Below are 18,613 nucleotides of genomic sequence, written 5' to 3'. Positions count from 1 at the left end.
CCCTTCCCATGTCTTTGCTATGCTATTCTTTCTCTCAATCGTCCAGCCTCTCTACCCTGGCCTTCGCATGGTGTTTGCCACGGACAGGCCATGTTTTTGGTTTGAGACAATTTGCAGTTTTTTCCTTGCCAGGTCCTTTTACTGGTCGGGTTCATTTGCTTCCAGGCCTTATGGAATCGCCTTCCTTTTGCCGAGGGGTGGTCCACAGGGTCTTCCTTTGGCTTGTCTCCAGGAAGTATTTTTTCCTTGGTTCAGGACTGCTCCTGTCCTTAGGCATTTTCTCTCCTGTCAGGTTCCCTCATGGTCTATTTTTTCTTGTTGGGTCTGTCCTCTTATAGATCCTCCTCCTGGAGCATCCTTCTATATGCAGAGCGCTAGGTTATTACCAACAGACGCCTTCCGGTTGTGCTGCTCTCCTGTTTCTTCAGGTGGAGCCCTGGTTCTCCCAGATTCTTCCTCTGGCTCTCTAGTGCGCACTTGTTCAACTCTTGGTTCTTGCGCAGGACATCTAACCCTGCTCCCTATACTCTAGCTTCTTTATTTTTCCCACCTTGGGTGGAGCTGGATGTTCTTTGTTCCTTTCTTGCATATGGCCTTTTTTCCCCAGGCACTTGTACTTGGGATCCTGGCGGTCTCCCACATTTATTTATTTTTTGGACTCTTCCTGGTCCTGGAGCCTCTCGGCTCACTTCCTTAGTTTTCTATCTACCATTTCATGCTATGGCCTCTCCTGGTCCTGTTGGGTCACATGGTTCTCATGCACATGTGACCCAAATTTTTTGCATGAGATTTCCTTCCCACCCTCGGGGACTGCTTTGGGACGTCCCATGGTGTGGTGTCCCCCAATGACATTAACAAGAAAATTAGATTTTTGTACTCACCGTAAAATCTCTTTCTCGTTCAATTCTTCGGTAAACACAGATCCCACCCTCTGTTTTAATTTCTCTTTCTGTCACCAAGCTGCTGTTCTTCCTTCCCCGATTCAGGACATGTTGGTTCTTTGCTTTTGTTTCTCGGTACAAACTGATTAGCCTAGTGTCTGTGGAGAGGGTACAGCCCACCTGGGCAAAGCCAACCTTTTTTATATCTGGTGTTGCCTTCTAGTGGTAGCTGGTCGTATACCCACGGTGCTGTGTCCCCCAATGAATTGAACGAGAAAGGGATTTTACAGTAAGTACAAAAATCCTATTTTTTTTTTAAACTTTTTTTTTGCTGTGGCAGGCCTCGGATCCTTCAGAGGGCCGAGGGCTGCAATAGCAACTGAACGGCCCCCTCCCAGGATTGCGGTGCTTCCGGGCAAAGCCCTCTCAGATGCCATGGTCCATATAGACTATGGCATTTTTGGGCTTAAATGTAATCCTGATATTGCTGATCATGGACACCGAAGCCCTTTTCACAGCAGGCACCCAGTGGCTACGGCACCCACTCCGCTTTGGAGCTGGCGCCATCTTTAAAGAGATGACTTGCTCCGAACATGTATGGCTCTTTTCCTCAAAGCGTTATCCATTATTTTACGGTATATAAATAGGCGTTTTTTAAGGCTTTGTTCGTATTTGTGTCGAAGGTTCTTTTTGGAGCAGATTCAGTCATCGCAGCTCTATTTTTCCTTTCACAGTTATGGACACCTTGTAGGGCCCATTATGCAACAGATCCAGCAGAGCGTTGTGGCTTTCATTAAGCCTGTATTACATTGATTGATGGTCGGCCTGATCATCGCTGAGAAGCATTCCTAGTAACGCTTGTTAGCACTGATCTAGCAATGTATTACTGCCGCGGATTACCTAATGAATGAAAAAACGATTGTTTATCGGGCAATCAAGATTTGTTTTCCGGCGGCAGACTGTGCCATCTAACCACGATCTGCTGCTGGCAAACAATGATTCTGTGTGGGGGCAAGCAATGGCATTAGTAATCACTACTCCCCATACTCTGGAGGAGATCGCTGCATGTAATGTCGAGCAGGCAATTGTCGGGAAGGAACGCTTCCTTCCCGACAATCATCTGCCTGATCTGCTGTCTAATACCAGCCTTATAAACCAAAGCCTTAACACTGATATGAACACAGCCTAAATTGCATTACTTACATTTTACTGAACCTAAGTTTCAGCCTGTATTTACTATTCTACCAGTTGGTATTGAAACCATCAACAAGTTTGTCGTCACACACCCTTAACAGCTTAGCTGCGCTGCTATAGTGCAGTGGTACAGTTAGGGTCCATTCACACGTCCGCAATTCTGTTCCGCATTTTGCGGAAAGGAATTGCGGACACATTCATTTCTATAAGCTGCAGGATGTGCTGCCCGGATCCGGAAATGCGGACCCGAAAAAAATAGAACATGTCCTATTCTTATCCGCAATTGCGGACAAGATTAGGCATATTGTATTATAGTGCCAGCGATGTGCGGTCCGCAAAATGTGGAACATACATTGCCGGTGACCAACTGAGGATATATCAAATCAACTAACAATGACCCTTCACACTGGCCGACAGCTGCTGTATGGGGATCATCTGCTCTGTACTGGGGGCAGATGTGCTGCAAGATAGTGAGCGGTTTTCTGCTCTCATAAACAATCTGATAATCTGATGAGTTTTTGTTTGTCGGATGATTGCTGCTCTGTTAATTTCCCACGTGTCATTGAGAGCAAGCATTTGAATGTACTGAGGATATGTGAACTTCATATGCATAGTCCTGTAAAATGAGTTAAATCATGTAGCATTTTTCATTTAAAATGGATTTTTTGTACTCACCGTAAAATCCTTTTCTCGTAGTAGGCATTGGGGGACACAGCACCATGGGTATATGCCCAGCTGCCACTAGGAGGCTGACACTAGAAACAAAAAAGTGTTGGCTCCACCCAGGTGGGCTATACCCCTCTGCTAGAGCCAGAACAACTCAGTCAGTACCAAAAGCAGTAGGAACGCCACACCTGAACCAAAAAGAAACGGAGTGCCAACAAGTCTTGAACTGGGGAACCCGACAACCACAAGCAAACGCCGGAACCACGAACAAGAACAAATGCTCCAAAGAAAGGGAGGGATCTGTGTCCCCCAATGCCTACTACGAGAAAAGGATTTTACGGTGAGTACAAAAAATCCATTTTTCTCGTGCGTGGCATTGGGGGACACAGCACCATGGGACGTCCCAAAGCAGTCCCTGAGGGAGGGAAGAAGATCGCCAGACGGCAACCTAAAGCACCGCTGCCTGCAGAACCTTACGCCCCAGGCTGGCATCAGCAGAAGCCAGGGAATGAATGTGGTAGAATTTAGCAAAAGTGTGAACTGACGCCCAGGTGGCGGCCCGGCAAAGCTGGGCAGCCGAAGCCTGATGACGCACCGCCCAGGAAGCTCCGACTGCCCTAGTCGAATGAGCGGTCAACCTGGAAGGGGGAGCGCGACCCTTCGCGGCGTAGGCCTCCTTGACAGCCGACCGAACCCAGCGAGAGATGGTGGCCTTGGAGGCAGGCAGACCTTTACGAGGACCCGCCGGAACCAAGAAAAGAGAATCCGAACGTGAGGCGAAGGTACCAGCGGAGAGCCCGAACAACATCCAGGCAATGGAGAGACTTCTCCCGAGGGTGAGAAGGATTAGGGCAGAAGGAAGGAAGGATAATCTCCTCATTGATGTGAAACGGGGTGACAACCTTAGGGAGAAAAGAAGGAACGGGACGCAAAACGACCTTGTCCCGATGGAACACCAGAAAAGGCGACCGGCAGGAAAGCGCCGCCAGTTCGGAAACCCGACGGATAGAGGTGATAGCCACAAGGAAGGCAACCTTAAATGACACAAACGACAGAGAGATGTCTGCCAAGGGCTCAAAAGGAGAGGACTGAAGAGCATCAAGAACAAGATTCAGGTCCCACGGCTCCACCGGAGGACGAAAAGGAGGGGCTCGGCGCGCGACACCCTGCAGAAAAGTCTTAACCTGAGCCCGCGCGGCCACAGAACGTTGAAAAAGGACCGAAAGGGCAGAAATCTGCCCCCTGAGAGAAGCCAGGCGAAGCCCCTTATCAAAACCAGCCTGAAGAAAGGCCAGAATATTAGGGACCGAAAAAAGGAGAGGACGAGAACGTGCGGACTCGCACCAAGCAAAATACGCCCTCCAGGTCCGATAGTAAATACGGGCCGACTGGGGCTTCCGAGCGCGAAGCATCGTCTGAACGACAGAGTCCGAGAGACCACGGGCCTTCAGGATCGCGGTCTCAACAGCCACGCCGTCAAACGAAGCTGCGGTAAATTCGGGTGGAACAGAGGGCCCTGCGAAAGGAGATCGCGACGCAGGGGAAGACGCCATGGAACGTCGGCGAGCAGGAACACGAGATCTGCGTACCACGCCCTGCGGGGCCAATCTGGGGCCACCAGAATCGCCGGCACCCGGGCCGCCTTGAGACGCTTGAGCACTCGAGGCAGAAGAGGGATGGGCGGAAAGAGATACAGAAGGTCGAACTGGGACCAAGGCAGAACCAGGGCATCGACCGCAAGAGCTTGCGGATCCCTGGACCGCGCAACATAGCGCGGAAGTCTGTGATTCAGGCGAGACGCGAAGAGATCCACGTCCGGAACTCCCCACCGGAGACACAGTTGATGAAACACTTCCGGGTGGAGAGACCATTCGCCCGGGTCGACGAGCTGACGACTGAGAAAGTCTGCCGCCCAATTGTCGACCCCGGGAATGTGGACGGCGGAGAGAACGGGAACGTGTTCCTCCGCCCATCGCAGGATCTGAGAGGCCTCTCGCAGGGCCATCACGCTCCTGGTGCCCCCCTGATGATTCAGATAAGCCACGGCGGTGGAGTTGTCCGTTTGAATCCGGATCGGGAGGCCGCGCAGACGGGAAGTCCAGTGCGACAGTGCTAAGAAAATTGCCCTGAGTTCGAGAACGTTGATCTGCAGGGAGGATTCCTGAACAGACCACAGACCCTGAACCGTGAGGGACTCGAACACCGCTCCCCATCCCGAGAGGCTGGCATCGGTCGTGATCACGCGCCAACTGGGGGGGAGGAAGGACCGGCCCAGGGACACCGTCCGGGGAAGCAACCACCAGGAGAGATCCAGGCGAATCTGAGGAGGGAGACGAACGAGGCGCTCGAGACCCTCCGGGGACTTGTCCCACCTGGACAAGATGAACATCTGCAGGTCCCGAGAGTGGAATTGGGAATAAGGAATGGCTTCGAATGAGGCCACCATCCTCCCCAGGACGCGCATACATGTCCTGATGGTCAGAGAGGACGGCCTGCGGAGAAGATGTACCCCCGCCTGAAGAGAAGACACCTTCTCCGGGGGAAGGAACACCCGCCCGAGGCGAGTATCGAACAGCATTCCCAGAAAGAGCATCTTCTGGCGTGGGACAAGGGAGGACTTGGAGTGGTTGACAAGCCACCCGAACTGAGCAAGAGCCGAGAGGGTGATGCTCAGGCTGGACAGATTGTCCTCGGGAGACGGGGCCCGAATCAGAAGGTCGTCCAGGTAAGGCACCAGGGCGACCCCCCTGGCACGAAGAAGAGCCACTAGGGGAGCTAACACCTTGGTGAAAACCCTTGGTGCGGAGGCCAGACCGAAGGGAAGGGCTACAAATTGGAAATGAAGCGAACCCACCGCGAAGCGAAGGAACCTTTGATGGGAGAGGGCGATGGGAACGTGGAGATAGGCATCCTGAATGTCGACCGACGACAGGAACTCGCCCAACTCCAGGGAGGCGATCACGGACCGGAGGGACTCCATGCGGAAATGACGGACCCGGACAAACCGATTGAGCGCCTTCAGATCCAGGATAGGGCGGAGTGAGCCGTCCTTTTTGGGGACGGTGAACAGGTTCGAGTAGAAGCCCCGAAAACGTTCTGACTCTGGAACCGGAACGATGACCCCCAGAGCGCGCAGGGAATGAATGGCCTGAAAAAAACTGTCTGCCCGGGCGGGAGACATGGGGGGGGACGTCAAGAAGAAACGACTGGGCGGAAGGTCGGTGAATTCGATTCTGTACCCAGAAGAGACCACCTCGAGAACCCAAGCGTCTTCTACGTTTGCCCGCCAAACATCCCGAAAGACAAGCAGGCGCCCTCCCACCATGACGGGGATCGAGTCATGCTGAAGGAGGCTTAGTGGACTGGGGACGAGCGGGCTTGGGCTTGGCGTGCCAAGAGGGCCTGGACTTGAAGGAAGGCCTGGAAGGCTTCTTGTCAGATCGGGCAGGAGGGGCCCGAGAGGACCGAAAGGACTGCGTCCGGGAGGACGACCCGGGGAAACGACGGCGGCGAGGCTGATTCTGAGGAAGAAGAGAACTCTTACCTCCAGTGGCCTCGGAGATGAGCTCCTCTAAGCGTTTCCCAAAAAGCTTTCCACCGAGAAAGGGAAGAGAGATAAGAGCCTTCTTAGAGGCGGCGTCCGCCGCCCAGGAACGAAGCCAGATGGTGCGGCGGATAGCCACAGAGTTGGCGGCCGCACGCCCAGAGCGGCGAGCCGATTCCATAGAGGCGTCACAAAGAAACTTGGAGGCCTGATAGATCTGGGAGGCAAGCACTGCCAAGTCCCCCTGGTCAGAGTCAGCAGGTAAGGCACGGAGAAGCTGCTTTGCCCAAACAGCGCATGCCTTGGCGACCCAAGAGGCGGCAAACGCAGGGCGGATGGCGGCGCCCGCCGCTATGAAAACAGACTTGGCCAAGGAGTCGACCCGTTTATCAGCGGGATCCGACAAGGAAGCCGCATCAGCCAGGGGAAGTGTAGTAGCCTTCGCCAGACGAGCGACCTGAGGATCCACCAGGGGGGGAATCGTCCAGAGATTGACCGAATCCTCAGAGAAAGGATAAGGGACATCAGAAGCCTTGGTGAGATGAAGGCGCCGGTCAGGGTGACGCCACTCCTTGGCAAGGAGAGCGTCCAGATCCTCGTGATTGGGAAAAACCACCGTGGACCGCTTAGAGCGGCGGAAGGACACCGCCTCCAGGGAGGAGGACGAGGGGACGTCCTGTACGTGGAGTGCGTCCCGAACGGCCCTGATGAGATCCTGCACGGCTGCCGACATCGCCGAACACCGCTCAGATTCAGAATCTGAAGCGGAGGAGTCCCCAGGAGCGGCGGAAGCGGCTGAAGAAGAAATCTCACCGGACTCAGACCTAGCCGGGGAGCGATCCGGGGAAACTGAGGAGGAGTGGGACCCAGCCGAGACCGTACGTGGTCGTTTGCGGGACCGAGAGCCGGAGCGAGGATGGGAACCATCGCCAGGCGCATCACCAGCGGTAGAGGCCCTGCCAGAAGCGGCCGCAATCTGGGCAGGGAGACTGTCCAGAGACTGTGCCAGGGATTGGGAGAGGCTAGCAAGGCTACCTATGGCCTGGGACAGGGTAGCAGCCCATTCCGGGAGAACCGACAAGGTAGAGGCCGCAGGAGCGGACTGGGCGGGCCCGGGGGTGAGGCACTGCACACAGAGGGACGTAGGCTGGCCGCATGGGAACTTCCTATTACACACAGAGCAGGCGTAATGAGTGGAAATGGCGGCAGGGGGAGTGGGGGCCTGACCAGAGGAAGACATGATGGCGGTGGTGGAACCTGAAAAGAAGAAGTCAGCCAGAGGCTGCCTACCACGACCAATGGTGCTGTGTCCCAGAAAAAACGAGCGCTGGAGATCCGGAGCGCAGGAGGATATGGCGACGCACGCGACCGCTCAGCCCAGGCACAGAGAAGCCGTTCGGCAGAAGAACCGCCCCCCTAGCAGCCCGCGCTGGCGCTGGATTGGGCGGAAGGAAGAGAGACCTCGGGAGGAACGCCCACAAGGGGAGGGGCAAGAGAGGAAGCCCGGGAAGCGCAGGAGGCGGAGACGACGCCCGCCCACGTGACCGCGGCCTAGGCCGAGCAAAAGCCGCGGCCTCTAGTATGCGCTCCCCATCCTCAGGGCGCAGTCGGACGCAGAGGAAAGCGCCGCCGCCGGCAACCCCCGCCCGCCAGCGCAGGAATAAAACAGACAGCGCCGAGGACAGGCAGAGGAGAGGACACAGCCACCGAGGTAGGAAAGGGCGAAGGCCGAAAATGGCCGTCTTAAAGGAGCCGATCTCCATTAAAAAAGGCTCCAGAAGGGAGACCCCCCTGAGAAGGAGAGTGAAGGAGAGGTGCCCCCCCAAAGGCCCAGCTATACTAGGGGAAGATGGGTTGGGGCTGAAGCTCATACTCACCCTCCGATTAGTTCAGGCGCAGCATGACCACCCCCTCGGCGGACTCAACACGGAACCGTGGGTCCGCCGGAATCCACTGCAGAAGCAGGTCACGTTGGGGACTGGGTGGCTGCAAGGTACCGAGTACGCGCCCGCAGGGGGGCAACTAAGGTGGAACACGATGGAGCCGCCCCTGCTACCTGTAGAGGAAAAAATTAAAAGAAATAAAAATAAAATAAAAAATTAGCAGAAAAAGGACCTGCTAGCAGGTCATGTCTGCCTCCTACGGACACTAGAACTAGACTGAGTTGTTCTGGCTCTAGCAGAGGGGTATAGCCCACCTGGGTGGAGCCAACACTTTTTTGTTTCTAGTGTCAGCCTCCTAGTGGCAGCTGGGCATATACCCATGGTGCTGTGTCCCCCAATGCCACGCACGAGAAAGTCAGTTGTGAAGTAACATTTGCGGCCGTCACTTGATTTCCTGGGACGGCTCCCTTCTCTCTGATATTTGACAGTTATTATCTCTAACAAAAGTGGTCAGGGAGATAAGTAGAGAGAAAACACTTCACTGACATGAGAGCCCTTTTCGCAAGATATAATGCGAGTCAAATCATACTGGAAAGAAAAGGCTGTGCACTCGTATCGGCCATTCATGTAAGATCATCTGTGGGATCGTTGGTATGAAAAAATCCCACCACCAGCTGGCCGTCCAGAGAGTCTGTATTTGAGAGCATAGTTGTGGTCCTTGAGCACAATGGCAAATTATCACCCTGTACACTTAGTTACGGCCGGCAGAGGACCAAATTTTCCATTTACTTCAATAGGGCTGAGCTGTAATACCAAGCATAACCGCTATACAATGTATGGCACCTTGTTCACAGGAGCCTTCTTAAACAGCTGATTGGCAGGGGTCCTTAGTGTCGGTGCCCACCGATCAGATACTGATGACCGATCCCAGGGATCAGCAACCTCTGGCACTCCAGCTGTTGTGAAACTACAACTCCCAGCATGCTCCATTCACTACTTTGGGAGTTCTGAGGACAGCCAAGCAAGTGTGCAGCTGGAGTGCCAGAGGTTGCTGACCCCTGACCTAACCTGAGGATATGCCATCAGTATAAAAATCTCGGAAAACTCCTTTAGGGCATCTGTCAGCAGTTTTGTACCTATGACACGGGCTGACCTGTTACATGTGCGCTTGGCAGCTGAAGGCATCTGTGTTGGTCCCATGTTCATATGTGCCTGCATTGCTGAGAAAAATTATATTTTAATATATGCAAATGAGCCTCTAGGAGCAATGGGGTCGTTACCATTACACCTAGAGGCTCTGCGCTCTCTGCAACTTCTGCTCCCTCTCTACTTTGATTGACAGGGCCAGGTAGTGAAAACATGCCAAGCTTACATGCAACAGGTCAGCCAGTGTCATAGGTACAAATCTGCTGACAGATGCCCTTTAAAGGGGTTGGTCACCTTTGGGTTTTTTTCTTGGCAACTCTCCCCTTTACATCCTGGCCACACCTGCAAAGGGAAGCATCCTAGATCCTTCGGTCTCTGGCCTCAGCTGCTTTGCTCAGATCCTGTCAACATCTACTTTTTGACACTGATGCATCCAATGACTGGTTATGGTGGTGATCTCATATTGGGATCAGGTCTCCGCTCCAGCCAGTTATTGATTGCAGCTGAATCAAAGCAGATGTTGACAGCACAGAACCCAACTGAGGGGGCCAGGGAGTAAAGGAGCCAGGACCAAGTGGCGGGGAGCAGGTAAGTATGCTTCCCTTTGCAGCTCTGGCCAAGAGGGGAGGGTTTGTAAAAAAAAAAAAAACTCCAAAAAGGTGGCCTACCCCTTTAACAACAAAGGATGAAATTCAACATACACATTCGATGTTCGACCAGTCCCACCAAAATTTGGCTGACATTTACGGTATCTAAACTGTATGGCGACCTTTAGGCTACTTTCACACTAGCGTTCGGGTGTCCGCTTGTGAGTTTCGTTTGAAGGGGCTCACAAGCGGATCCGCTCAGAATGCATCAGTCTGGCACCGTTTGTCCTCCGCTCCGCTCAGCAGGCGGACACCTGAACGCTGCTTGCAGCGTTCGGGTGTCTGCCTGGCTGTGCGGAGGCAAACGGATCCGTCCAGACTTACAATGTAAGTCAATGGGGACGGATCCGTTTGAAGTTGACACAGTATGGCTCAATTTTCAAACTGATCCGTCCCCCATTGACTTTCAATGTAAAGTCAAAACGGATCCGTTTGCATTATCATGAACAAAAAAAATAAAAAAATTCTTTTTTTGTTCATGGTAATGCAAACGGATCCGTTCTGAACGGATCTAAGCGTTTGCATTATAGGTGCGGATCCGTCTGTGCAGAAACCAGACTGATCCGCTCTGAACGCAAGTGTGAAAGTAGCCTTAGACGTGTCCTCTCACAAACCATGTCATCCTATTCAGTCAGTGACAGATATTTGTTCCATAAGTTTTCTAAAGAAAAAAAAAAAAAGTTTCAGTTCGGCTGCACTTGCCGTTGTCATATTAGCTGTTGCAAATAATGGCAAAATCTCTGCCAGTAGGCATGCTGTGTGACTTGTGCAGACGCCATTGTACAGGGAGGTGGGATATATGCTTTGACAACCACTTATAGATTGGTGGACCCTCTATCTATATATAGGTGATATCTCTCATTGTAATCCTGCCTGTAATGATAATGATGAAGTGATCCGTACAGATGAAGGCATTGCGCCTATTATTAGGCTTAGTGGCAGTGCGAAAACTGCAGGATTTTAGGATAACTTTACCAAATATTCTTTACGAATAAGAACCATTGAATTCTGCGGGTCCATTTACAGCAGATTTTTTCAAGGGCATCCTATTTTTGGCCATCTTAACAGCCAGATAGACCCATACAATTAAGGCTACTCTCACAAGCGCTCCAAAACGGATCAGTTTTGCCCTAATACATTCTGAATGGAAAAGGATCCTCTCAGAATGCATCAGTTTGCCTCCGTTCCGCTTTGGAGACTGACACCAAAACTCTGCAGCGTTTTGGTGTCCGTCTGACGAAACTGAGCCAAACAGATCCGTCCTGAGACACCTGGCACAATAGAAAACTGATCCGTCCTGAATTGATTTTCAATGGTGTTCAAGACGGATCCGTTTTGGCTATGTTAAAGATAATACAAACGGATCTGTTCTAAAGGAATGCATGCGGTTGTATTATCTGAACGGATGCGTTTGTGCACATCCATGACGGATCCGCACCAAACGCGAGTGTGAAAGTAGCCTAAAGTGAACCGTTTTTTAAGGCCAGTTCTCAGAAAGGCATAAATAAATAAAAAATGGCCAAGAAAAACAAACAAATTTTTAACTTTTTTTTTTTCTTTCATTTTCGCGTGAATGTAGCTTTGGTAATTTTCTGATGACACAGTGACACATTCCCTTTAAATGATTGTAGCCCGGCTTGTCTTAAGTGGTCGTCATGGGTGCTGCCAGTCTGACACCCCTGCCAACTTCTTCCAGGGTAATATGAGAGCTTTCTTTACAATCCTTGTTTCTCCCTGATAAGCAGGCTATATTTGTCTGGCTGTGCTCCACCCTATTGTCTGCTTGAACATAAGCATGTAGGCTTGGGTGAAATATAGGCGGCCTAGAAAAAGATTAAGCAAAATTTATCACACCCTGCACTCCAAAATTCTGGTTTCAAACAGTCGCAACATAGCGCTATGTGAATGTTTGAGCTTATTTGCACTAATATTTAGCGTTTTCTTTTTGCCCTTTTTTATTTGTTCATATATCACTCAAGTTTTAAACGGTGGGTAGGAAGTGGACATGGTTAGCTAGTAATGTTAATTTCACTCCAGATTTATCACTATGACTTTTTTTTAAAGATCATAAACTCGCTGCAGTAGGAGGGCGGTGTGAATAAACTGGAGTGAGTAGCATTTCTAGACCAAAGTGTGGGGTTTAAAGACGAGCCAAATTTAACAAACAATGCTTGATTTGGCACAAAGTACGCCGACGCTGAGTCAAGCAAAACTGACTTCAAATATTATCCTCGTGAGAAATTCAACCCTTGGTTGTTAAACAATTTATTCTTTACAGATTTCCGACACAGTGTACCGGATAGTGCATGAGCAGGCACGTCAGTTTTATGAGGGACTGGAAAAGAGATGTGGCGACAGGAGAGCACAGATGGAGGGTCAGATACGAACGGACATGGACCAGATCATCGCCTGCAAAGAGCATGTGTCTAACAAGATCCGAGGTAAAGGAGGGGTCATTGAGGATTATTTACTAACAAGTTTCTGGCGTGAAAAAAGTCACAAGACGTGATTTTGCGACTTTTTAAACACTTGTGCGACATCATTCTGACACACAGGTGTCTTTACACTGTCCCCGACAAATTCAGTAACACATAAATGATGACAGAATACTGGGCTCATGGACTCCCGGCGGATACGCCAAATTTTTTACTAGGTGTGTGTTTCGTCATAAATTAAGCACATTGTCTGGCAGTGCAGGGGCTACCAAAGACTAGCACAAGACGCTAGTCCTTGATAAATAACCTCTATTGTTTTGTATCCAACCCCTATAATTCCCCCCAAAATGCCTGGGCCCCTCATATAGGTTATACTTACCTCGCTCCCTGGCACTCACGTCACTCCCGATGCCCGTATCTCACAGTCGCGCGGATCAAAACATCCGGTAATGTGGGGTGGGGGTAGCAAATAGCGATGCTAAGGAGGCTCGTTTCCAGCTGCCGAGGAACCTGTGGGTAGGTGATAAATTACATTTTGGGATAACCCCTTTAATGTTCTTCAGGATCACTAAACTCTTGCTAGTTTCTGAATCACACGTGTTTTATATAACAGCTGCAGTGCTGCCGAAAGCCGAACTGTGCGTGAGAAACCATGTCCAGTCCCACATCCCATCTATCCTGGAAGCTCTGATGGTGCCAACAAGTCAAGGTTTTTCTGAAGTACGAGAACTGGTCTTCACCGAGGCCACAGAAATGAACAAGAACCTGGTGAATGAGGGAGGACAGGACAAGCTGGGCGAGGTAAGGTTTCACAAAGCGGGAGACAGATGGTGGCAGTTTACAGCGCACATGATGGCTCTATAAATCTTTAACTTTTATTTCTATATGTCTACCAGCATATGGAGAAAATATCCCAGCTGGCCTATCATCCGATCAAAATGCAGCAGTGCTATGAGAAGATGGATCATCTGAACCTGGAAGGTCTGCAGCAGAGGTTTGATGTGGGGAGTCCGTCTGTTTTCAAGCAGAGGGCCCAGATTCTCATGAGAGAGGTGAGTAAACGTCTAACACAACAGACAGTATCTATTAAAGGCACATTTATATGCAGCGGATTGGGCAGGCAATTATCAGGAAGGGACCCTTCCTTCCCGATAATTGCCTGCTCGTCATACAGGGTCATTGTTTCTGGGCAGCAGATCCCTGTTCACATAGTGCGATCTACTGCTGAGAAACGATGACTACAGTGTCCACATGAACAATCGTTTCACCCGCTGAACGAGTGTTTCCTTATTCATTGGGTGATCCGCTGCACCTTTACACGACTGTTTGTACTAACGTTCCTTCCCAATAATCCGTCTGACAGTTGCCCCATGTAAACCCAAACCCGCCTTAAAGGGGTTATCTGAGACTAACAAATGCTCCCCCGTATGCCAGGCCCCTCACACTGAATCTACTTACCTGGCTCCCTACGCCGCTCCTGGTCCCCGCACTGCTGCAGCTGATTCTCCCCGTGAGCGGATGAAAACATCAGGTTTTGGGGGGGGGGGGGGGGGGGTTCAGACAATGGCAGGCGGGGACGAGCCTCCATAGCATCGCGGGTGAGGCTTGTCACCGCCTGCCATTGGCTGCTCCCCCCGACACCGGATGTTTTCATCCGTGCACGGGGAGAAGCCGCTGCAGATTGCCAGGTAAGTAGATTCAGTGTAAGGGGCCTGGCATATGGGGGAGCTTTTCTTCGTCTCGGATAACCTTTAAAAAAAAAAAAAAAAAACGTTTAATGGTTTGTGTAAAGGATACATATCTCTGTAATAAAGGCACGGTTCAACAATTTTTAAAGGTGGTTATCTTAGATGAAAACAGTTTACTATAAGTACTGATTAGGGAGGTCAGACCAGTCATGGGGATAAATATTATGGTCTAATATAGGGTTCTTCTCACCCTTTATCCCAAGGTTTGTTATTGCACACTTTATCTAGGACCTTTGTGTGTTTTATCTGCATTATCATTAAACGTTATATTTTAAGATTACCCACCTCCTGAATCATGCCTTAGATGAAAACAGACCTACAGAGGGGATGATACTCACCTGATCCCCACCACTGGATTCGGTCTGTGTGGCTCCCAGACCAAATCCAGCGGCAGGGACCAAGTGAGTATCATCCCCACTGCAGGTCTGCCATGTCTGGAGGTCTCTTCAGCTGGATAACGCCTTGTCCCTATCAAGAAGAAAATGTACTACGCTCCTTTACATGTAGTGACTATTTGATATAACAGTGAACTTGTAATCCTGGTCACATGGTATCAAGATGTGCAAAAAAGTCAAAATTGTGCCCGCTACTAGTCTGTTTTGCATGGCAACACCCTTGTTTACTGCAAGACCATCATGTGATTGAAATATAACACACTCCTAAAGATCTGCCATTACAACTGTGATCTGAGAGTCTTTACACGGAGATTAATGTAATCTACTGAAATTAGTCAAGAACTAGGGAATTGTGGGCATTATCAAAGCCGTCCTAAAGACCCCTTTACTCAGGATGCAAAGACAGTTACTGAGAACAAACCAAACATGCCTGATGGTGAGCGTCAGGTCCTCTGTATGGAGATGAATGATCACTATAGTCTGCGATCAGTCGTCCCCACAGATTTATTGTTTCTGAGCAGCAGTTCCCTATTTACACACAATGATTTTGCATGCTGCATTTGCTCGTTTATCAGCGGATTAATTGCCCAATGTAAATGTGCCACCATTAGGAGTGAGCGTTTGTTCCCCATAATTGCCCAATATAAAAGAGCCTTTACTGTCCATTTACATGGCTCGATTCTAGGCCATAATGAGAGCCCATTTGAACGGCCGATGTAAAGTGAGTGGGGGGACGATCATTTGTGCCCAGTAATTGGCCCGATTGTCTGCCGGTGTAAAAAGGACATGGCAAAAAATGGTGTAAATTAGTTGATAGGCTCCTCAGTCTAGTCTATGGTAAAATAAGAAACTCCTTGTTTTGTACATTGTGTTGGAAGGGATCACACAGGAATGCCTTCTTTTTTTTTTTTTTTAAATAGTCAGTGCTGCCCTTTCCAATACCCCAGCGGAGGCGCTTCTCTATTCTTACTAATGGCTCTGTCTATTGAAAGCATGAAACAATGGCTCCCCCTAATGGTCACTGGTAATAGTGTCTCATTTTGCTAGTGACACCGCACCTAGATCACTTTCAACATGTCATACAAGAAGCAGAGCTCCAAGGGATTTTGTTGTTATGTGTGGCTGTTATACCCCACTGTCTGGGACATACGAAATAATGCACCTTAACCTGTGCCACGTATAAAGCACTAAATAATAATTATACAGAGCTATAAAATCGATAGAAATGTATTCATGGAGCATTATATTACAGACTCAGGGTTGTCAGGTCCAGCCAGTTACAGTTGTATCAATCTCACCCTGATCTGGATACCCAACGTCTATGGTCAGCCTTACCCAGACTGGCCTACTGTACAACTGAGCGTTTTCTGCATGATATTAAAGGGATATCTTTCTTTTCTAGCAAACAGACAACGCAGTTTTCACCTTTGAGCAGCTTATCCATCAGGAGCTGGCCAAGTCTGAAGGAACAGAGAACCTGTGCAGAGACATCCAGCGTATATTAGAACGCGTCCTCAAGGTAAGAGGATTTATCCTGGCGGTTTGTTATCAGATTTACCAAATCTAACAATATGGGCTACCTACCTGGCTTGTATAGTGACCTGTACATGTGGGGACAATGATTTATTTAATCATTTGAATCTATAGGAGGTCTTCATAAGAACAGTGCACCCGATGGAAATCAGAATGTAGAGTTATCAAAGTGTCTTAGGCCTCTTTCACACTTGCGTTGTCCGGATCCGGCGTGTACTCCACTTGCCGGAATTACACGCCGGATCCGGAAAAACGCAAGTGTACTGAAAGCATTTGAAGACGGATCCGTCTTCAAAATGCTTTCAGTGTTACTATAGCAGCCAGGACGCTATTAAAGTCCTGGTTGCCATAGTGGGAGCGGGGGAGCCATGCGATCACGTCATCCATGCGCGTGGGGCGCCCTGACGTCACTCTGGAGCGCCCCGGGAGCCGCACGGACGGTAAGTATGCTGCTCCCCACTACACTTTACCATGGCTGCCAGGACTTTAGCGTCCCGGCAGCCATGGTAACCATTCAGAAAAAGCTAAACGTCGCATCCGGCAATGCGCCGAAACGACTTTTAGCTTAAGGCCGGATCCGGATCAATGCCTTTCAATGGGCATTCATTCCAGATCCGGCCTTGCGGCAAGTCTTCAGGATTTTTGGCCGGAGCAAAAAGCGCAGCATGCTGCGGTATTTTCTCCGGCCAAAAAACGTTCCGGTCCGGAACTGAAGACATCCTGATGCATCCTGAACGGATTTCTCTCCATTCAGAATGCATTAGGATAAAACTGATCAGGATTCTTCCGGCATAGAGCCCCGACGACGGAACTCTATGCCGGAAGAAAAGAACGCAGGTGTGAAAGAGCCCTTAATGGTGCAGCTGTAGGGCTTGGGCCTGTAAATGTACAGAAATAAGATTTTTCATACATTCAATTTTAATTGCTACTCTTTCCCCCAACATCCCCATACGCGTTGGGGGAGAGAGGAGAAATCTGCTGCTGCACACCTCTGGTGGTGGCTTCTCTCCAAAGTATTGACATTCAGTCCATCTCTGCCCTGACATCATCTGTCGTTGAGAGTCAGGAGCTCCTTATGCCCATTAGCTGGTCAGTCCTGCTGACAGTAGTCAAATGTGTATGGGGCCTTTAGTCACAGACACCAAAAACAATTACTGTTTTGGGACAAAAACAAAACTAAAAACGGGTCCCCCCCCCATGATGAAAATTAATGGAAGCTCCTGTGACATCTGTTCCATGACAGAATTTCCCTTGTGGGTTTGTCTCACTGGGATACCTTTTGGCTCCAGATCGTTACAGTTTCTATTTCACCAATAAATTAATATCTTATCGTCTTCTTACATAAATTTCCACAAAGCAAGACAAACCCTTTAAAGGGGCTCTCCCGTTTCATAATGAATTTTTTTCTAATCTACCCCAAACACTGCACATTTTGCCCCATATACTGGTTTTTCATGTAGTCACTTTCCTTCCCCAGTATCACTGCATGCTGGCAGGATGTTGACATGCAGAACTTCCTTTTTTTTCCATCAGCTTCCTGCTGGCTTTTCTAACCAAACCCACCATGCTTTGCTTTGTAATATTTTTGACTGGAAAAGCAAGCATTTGGGCAAAAATATGAAGTACTCTGGGCAGATAAAAAAATTTAATTACGGAACCAGAGATCCCCTTTAAGCTGCCCATACACATTACATTAATGTCTGTCAAACCCACAGTTTTTGACACCATTGGTTTTATCTTAACTCTCGTCTAATTGGAAAACACATTAGTGTTTTACCACCCCTTATAGTCACATGGAAAAAAACATTGAGTAATTATGGGAGATTAAATTCATAGGATGAGAACACTAATATCAGTAATGTATTTTACAGAAATATGATTACGACAGCAGCACTGTCCGGAAGAAATTCTTCCAAGAAGCGTTACTACAGATCATCATCCCGTTTCTACTGAAGAAGCTGGCTCCAACCTGCAAATCCGTGAGTGTGTAAAGGAGGGAGGAAATAGGAGTGCGAAGGAAGTGAGGTGACTGGGTTCACAATGTGGAAGGGAAGCAGCTGCCAGTAATGATAAGAAGGCTGTGAGGACCACAACAGCGGAGATAGCCATAGAAAGCAGAAGTGCAGAACTATCTGATATTACCAGAGTGACTCTAAACGACATGGATTACTCTTCCCATTGTATTATGATCGTTTTCTGCCATTAATGCATTGAAAAACATGCCATTTGGGCCAAAGTCACTTTTTCAGATTCATACAAATGTCAGAAAAAGTGGATGGATTAGAGCCACGCTGTGTGACTGTACAGCAGAATTTCCAGCATAAGCCGAGGCGCCTCCTTACAGAGACTTACTGGCAATGCTCCATGGAGAAAAAAATATATACAAAGGGATATCCCCCAATGGAAGAGAACTCTCTCTCTCTAGCGCCACCTTGTGGAAGTGCCTCCCTAGGAGTCAAAATTCTACTTTTTAACAAGCATTGAGATTTGGCAAGGGTATATAGCCAAGCCAAATATCCATCCGTAGACAGTGGTTTCAGG

General features: G+C 49.4%; 1 protein-coding gene across 1 annotated transcript in view; it reads left to right on the top strand.

Annotated features, from left to right (window-relative positions):
* Positions 1-18,613, top strand: part of NIBAN2 (niban apoptosis regulator 2) — a 79,299-nt gene that overhangs the window by 57,782 nt on the left and 2,904 nt on the right. Inside the window, exons 9-13 of the mRNA XM_044268832.1 lie at positions 12,240-12,402; positions 13,010-13,197; positions 13,293-13,448; positions 15,942-16,058; positions 17,944-18,051. Of these exons, the coding sequence (XP_044124767.1) occupies positions 12,240-12,402; positions 13,010-13,197; positions 13,293-13,448; positions 15,942-16,058; positions 17,944-18,051 (732 nt within the window). The remainder of the gene's footprint in view (positions 1-12,239; positions 12,403-13,009; positions 13,198-13,292; positions 13,449-15,941; positions 16,059-17,943; positions 18,052-18,613) is intronic.

The sequence above is a fragment of the Bufo gargarizans genome, chromosome 9 (genome assembly GCF_014858855.1).
Source record: "Bufo gargarizans isolate SCDJY-AF-19 chromosome 9, ASM1485885v1, whole genome shotgun sequence".
NCBI lineage: Eukaryota > Metazoa > Chordata > Amphibia > Anura > Bufonidae > Bufo > Bufo gargarizans.
The sequence above is the reverse complement of the archived record's forward strand: the minus strand, read 5'-3'. Positions and strand labels throughout refer to the sequence as shown.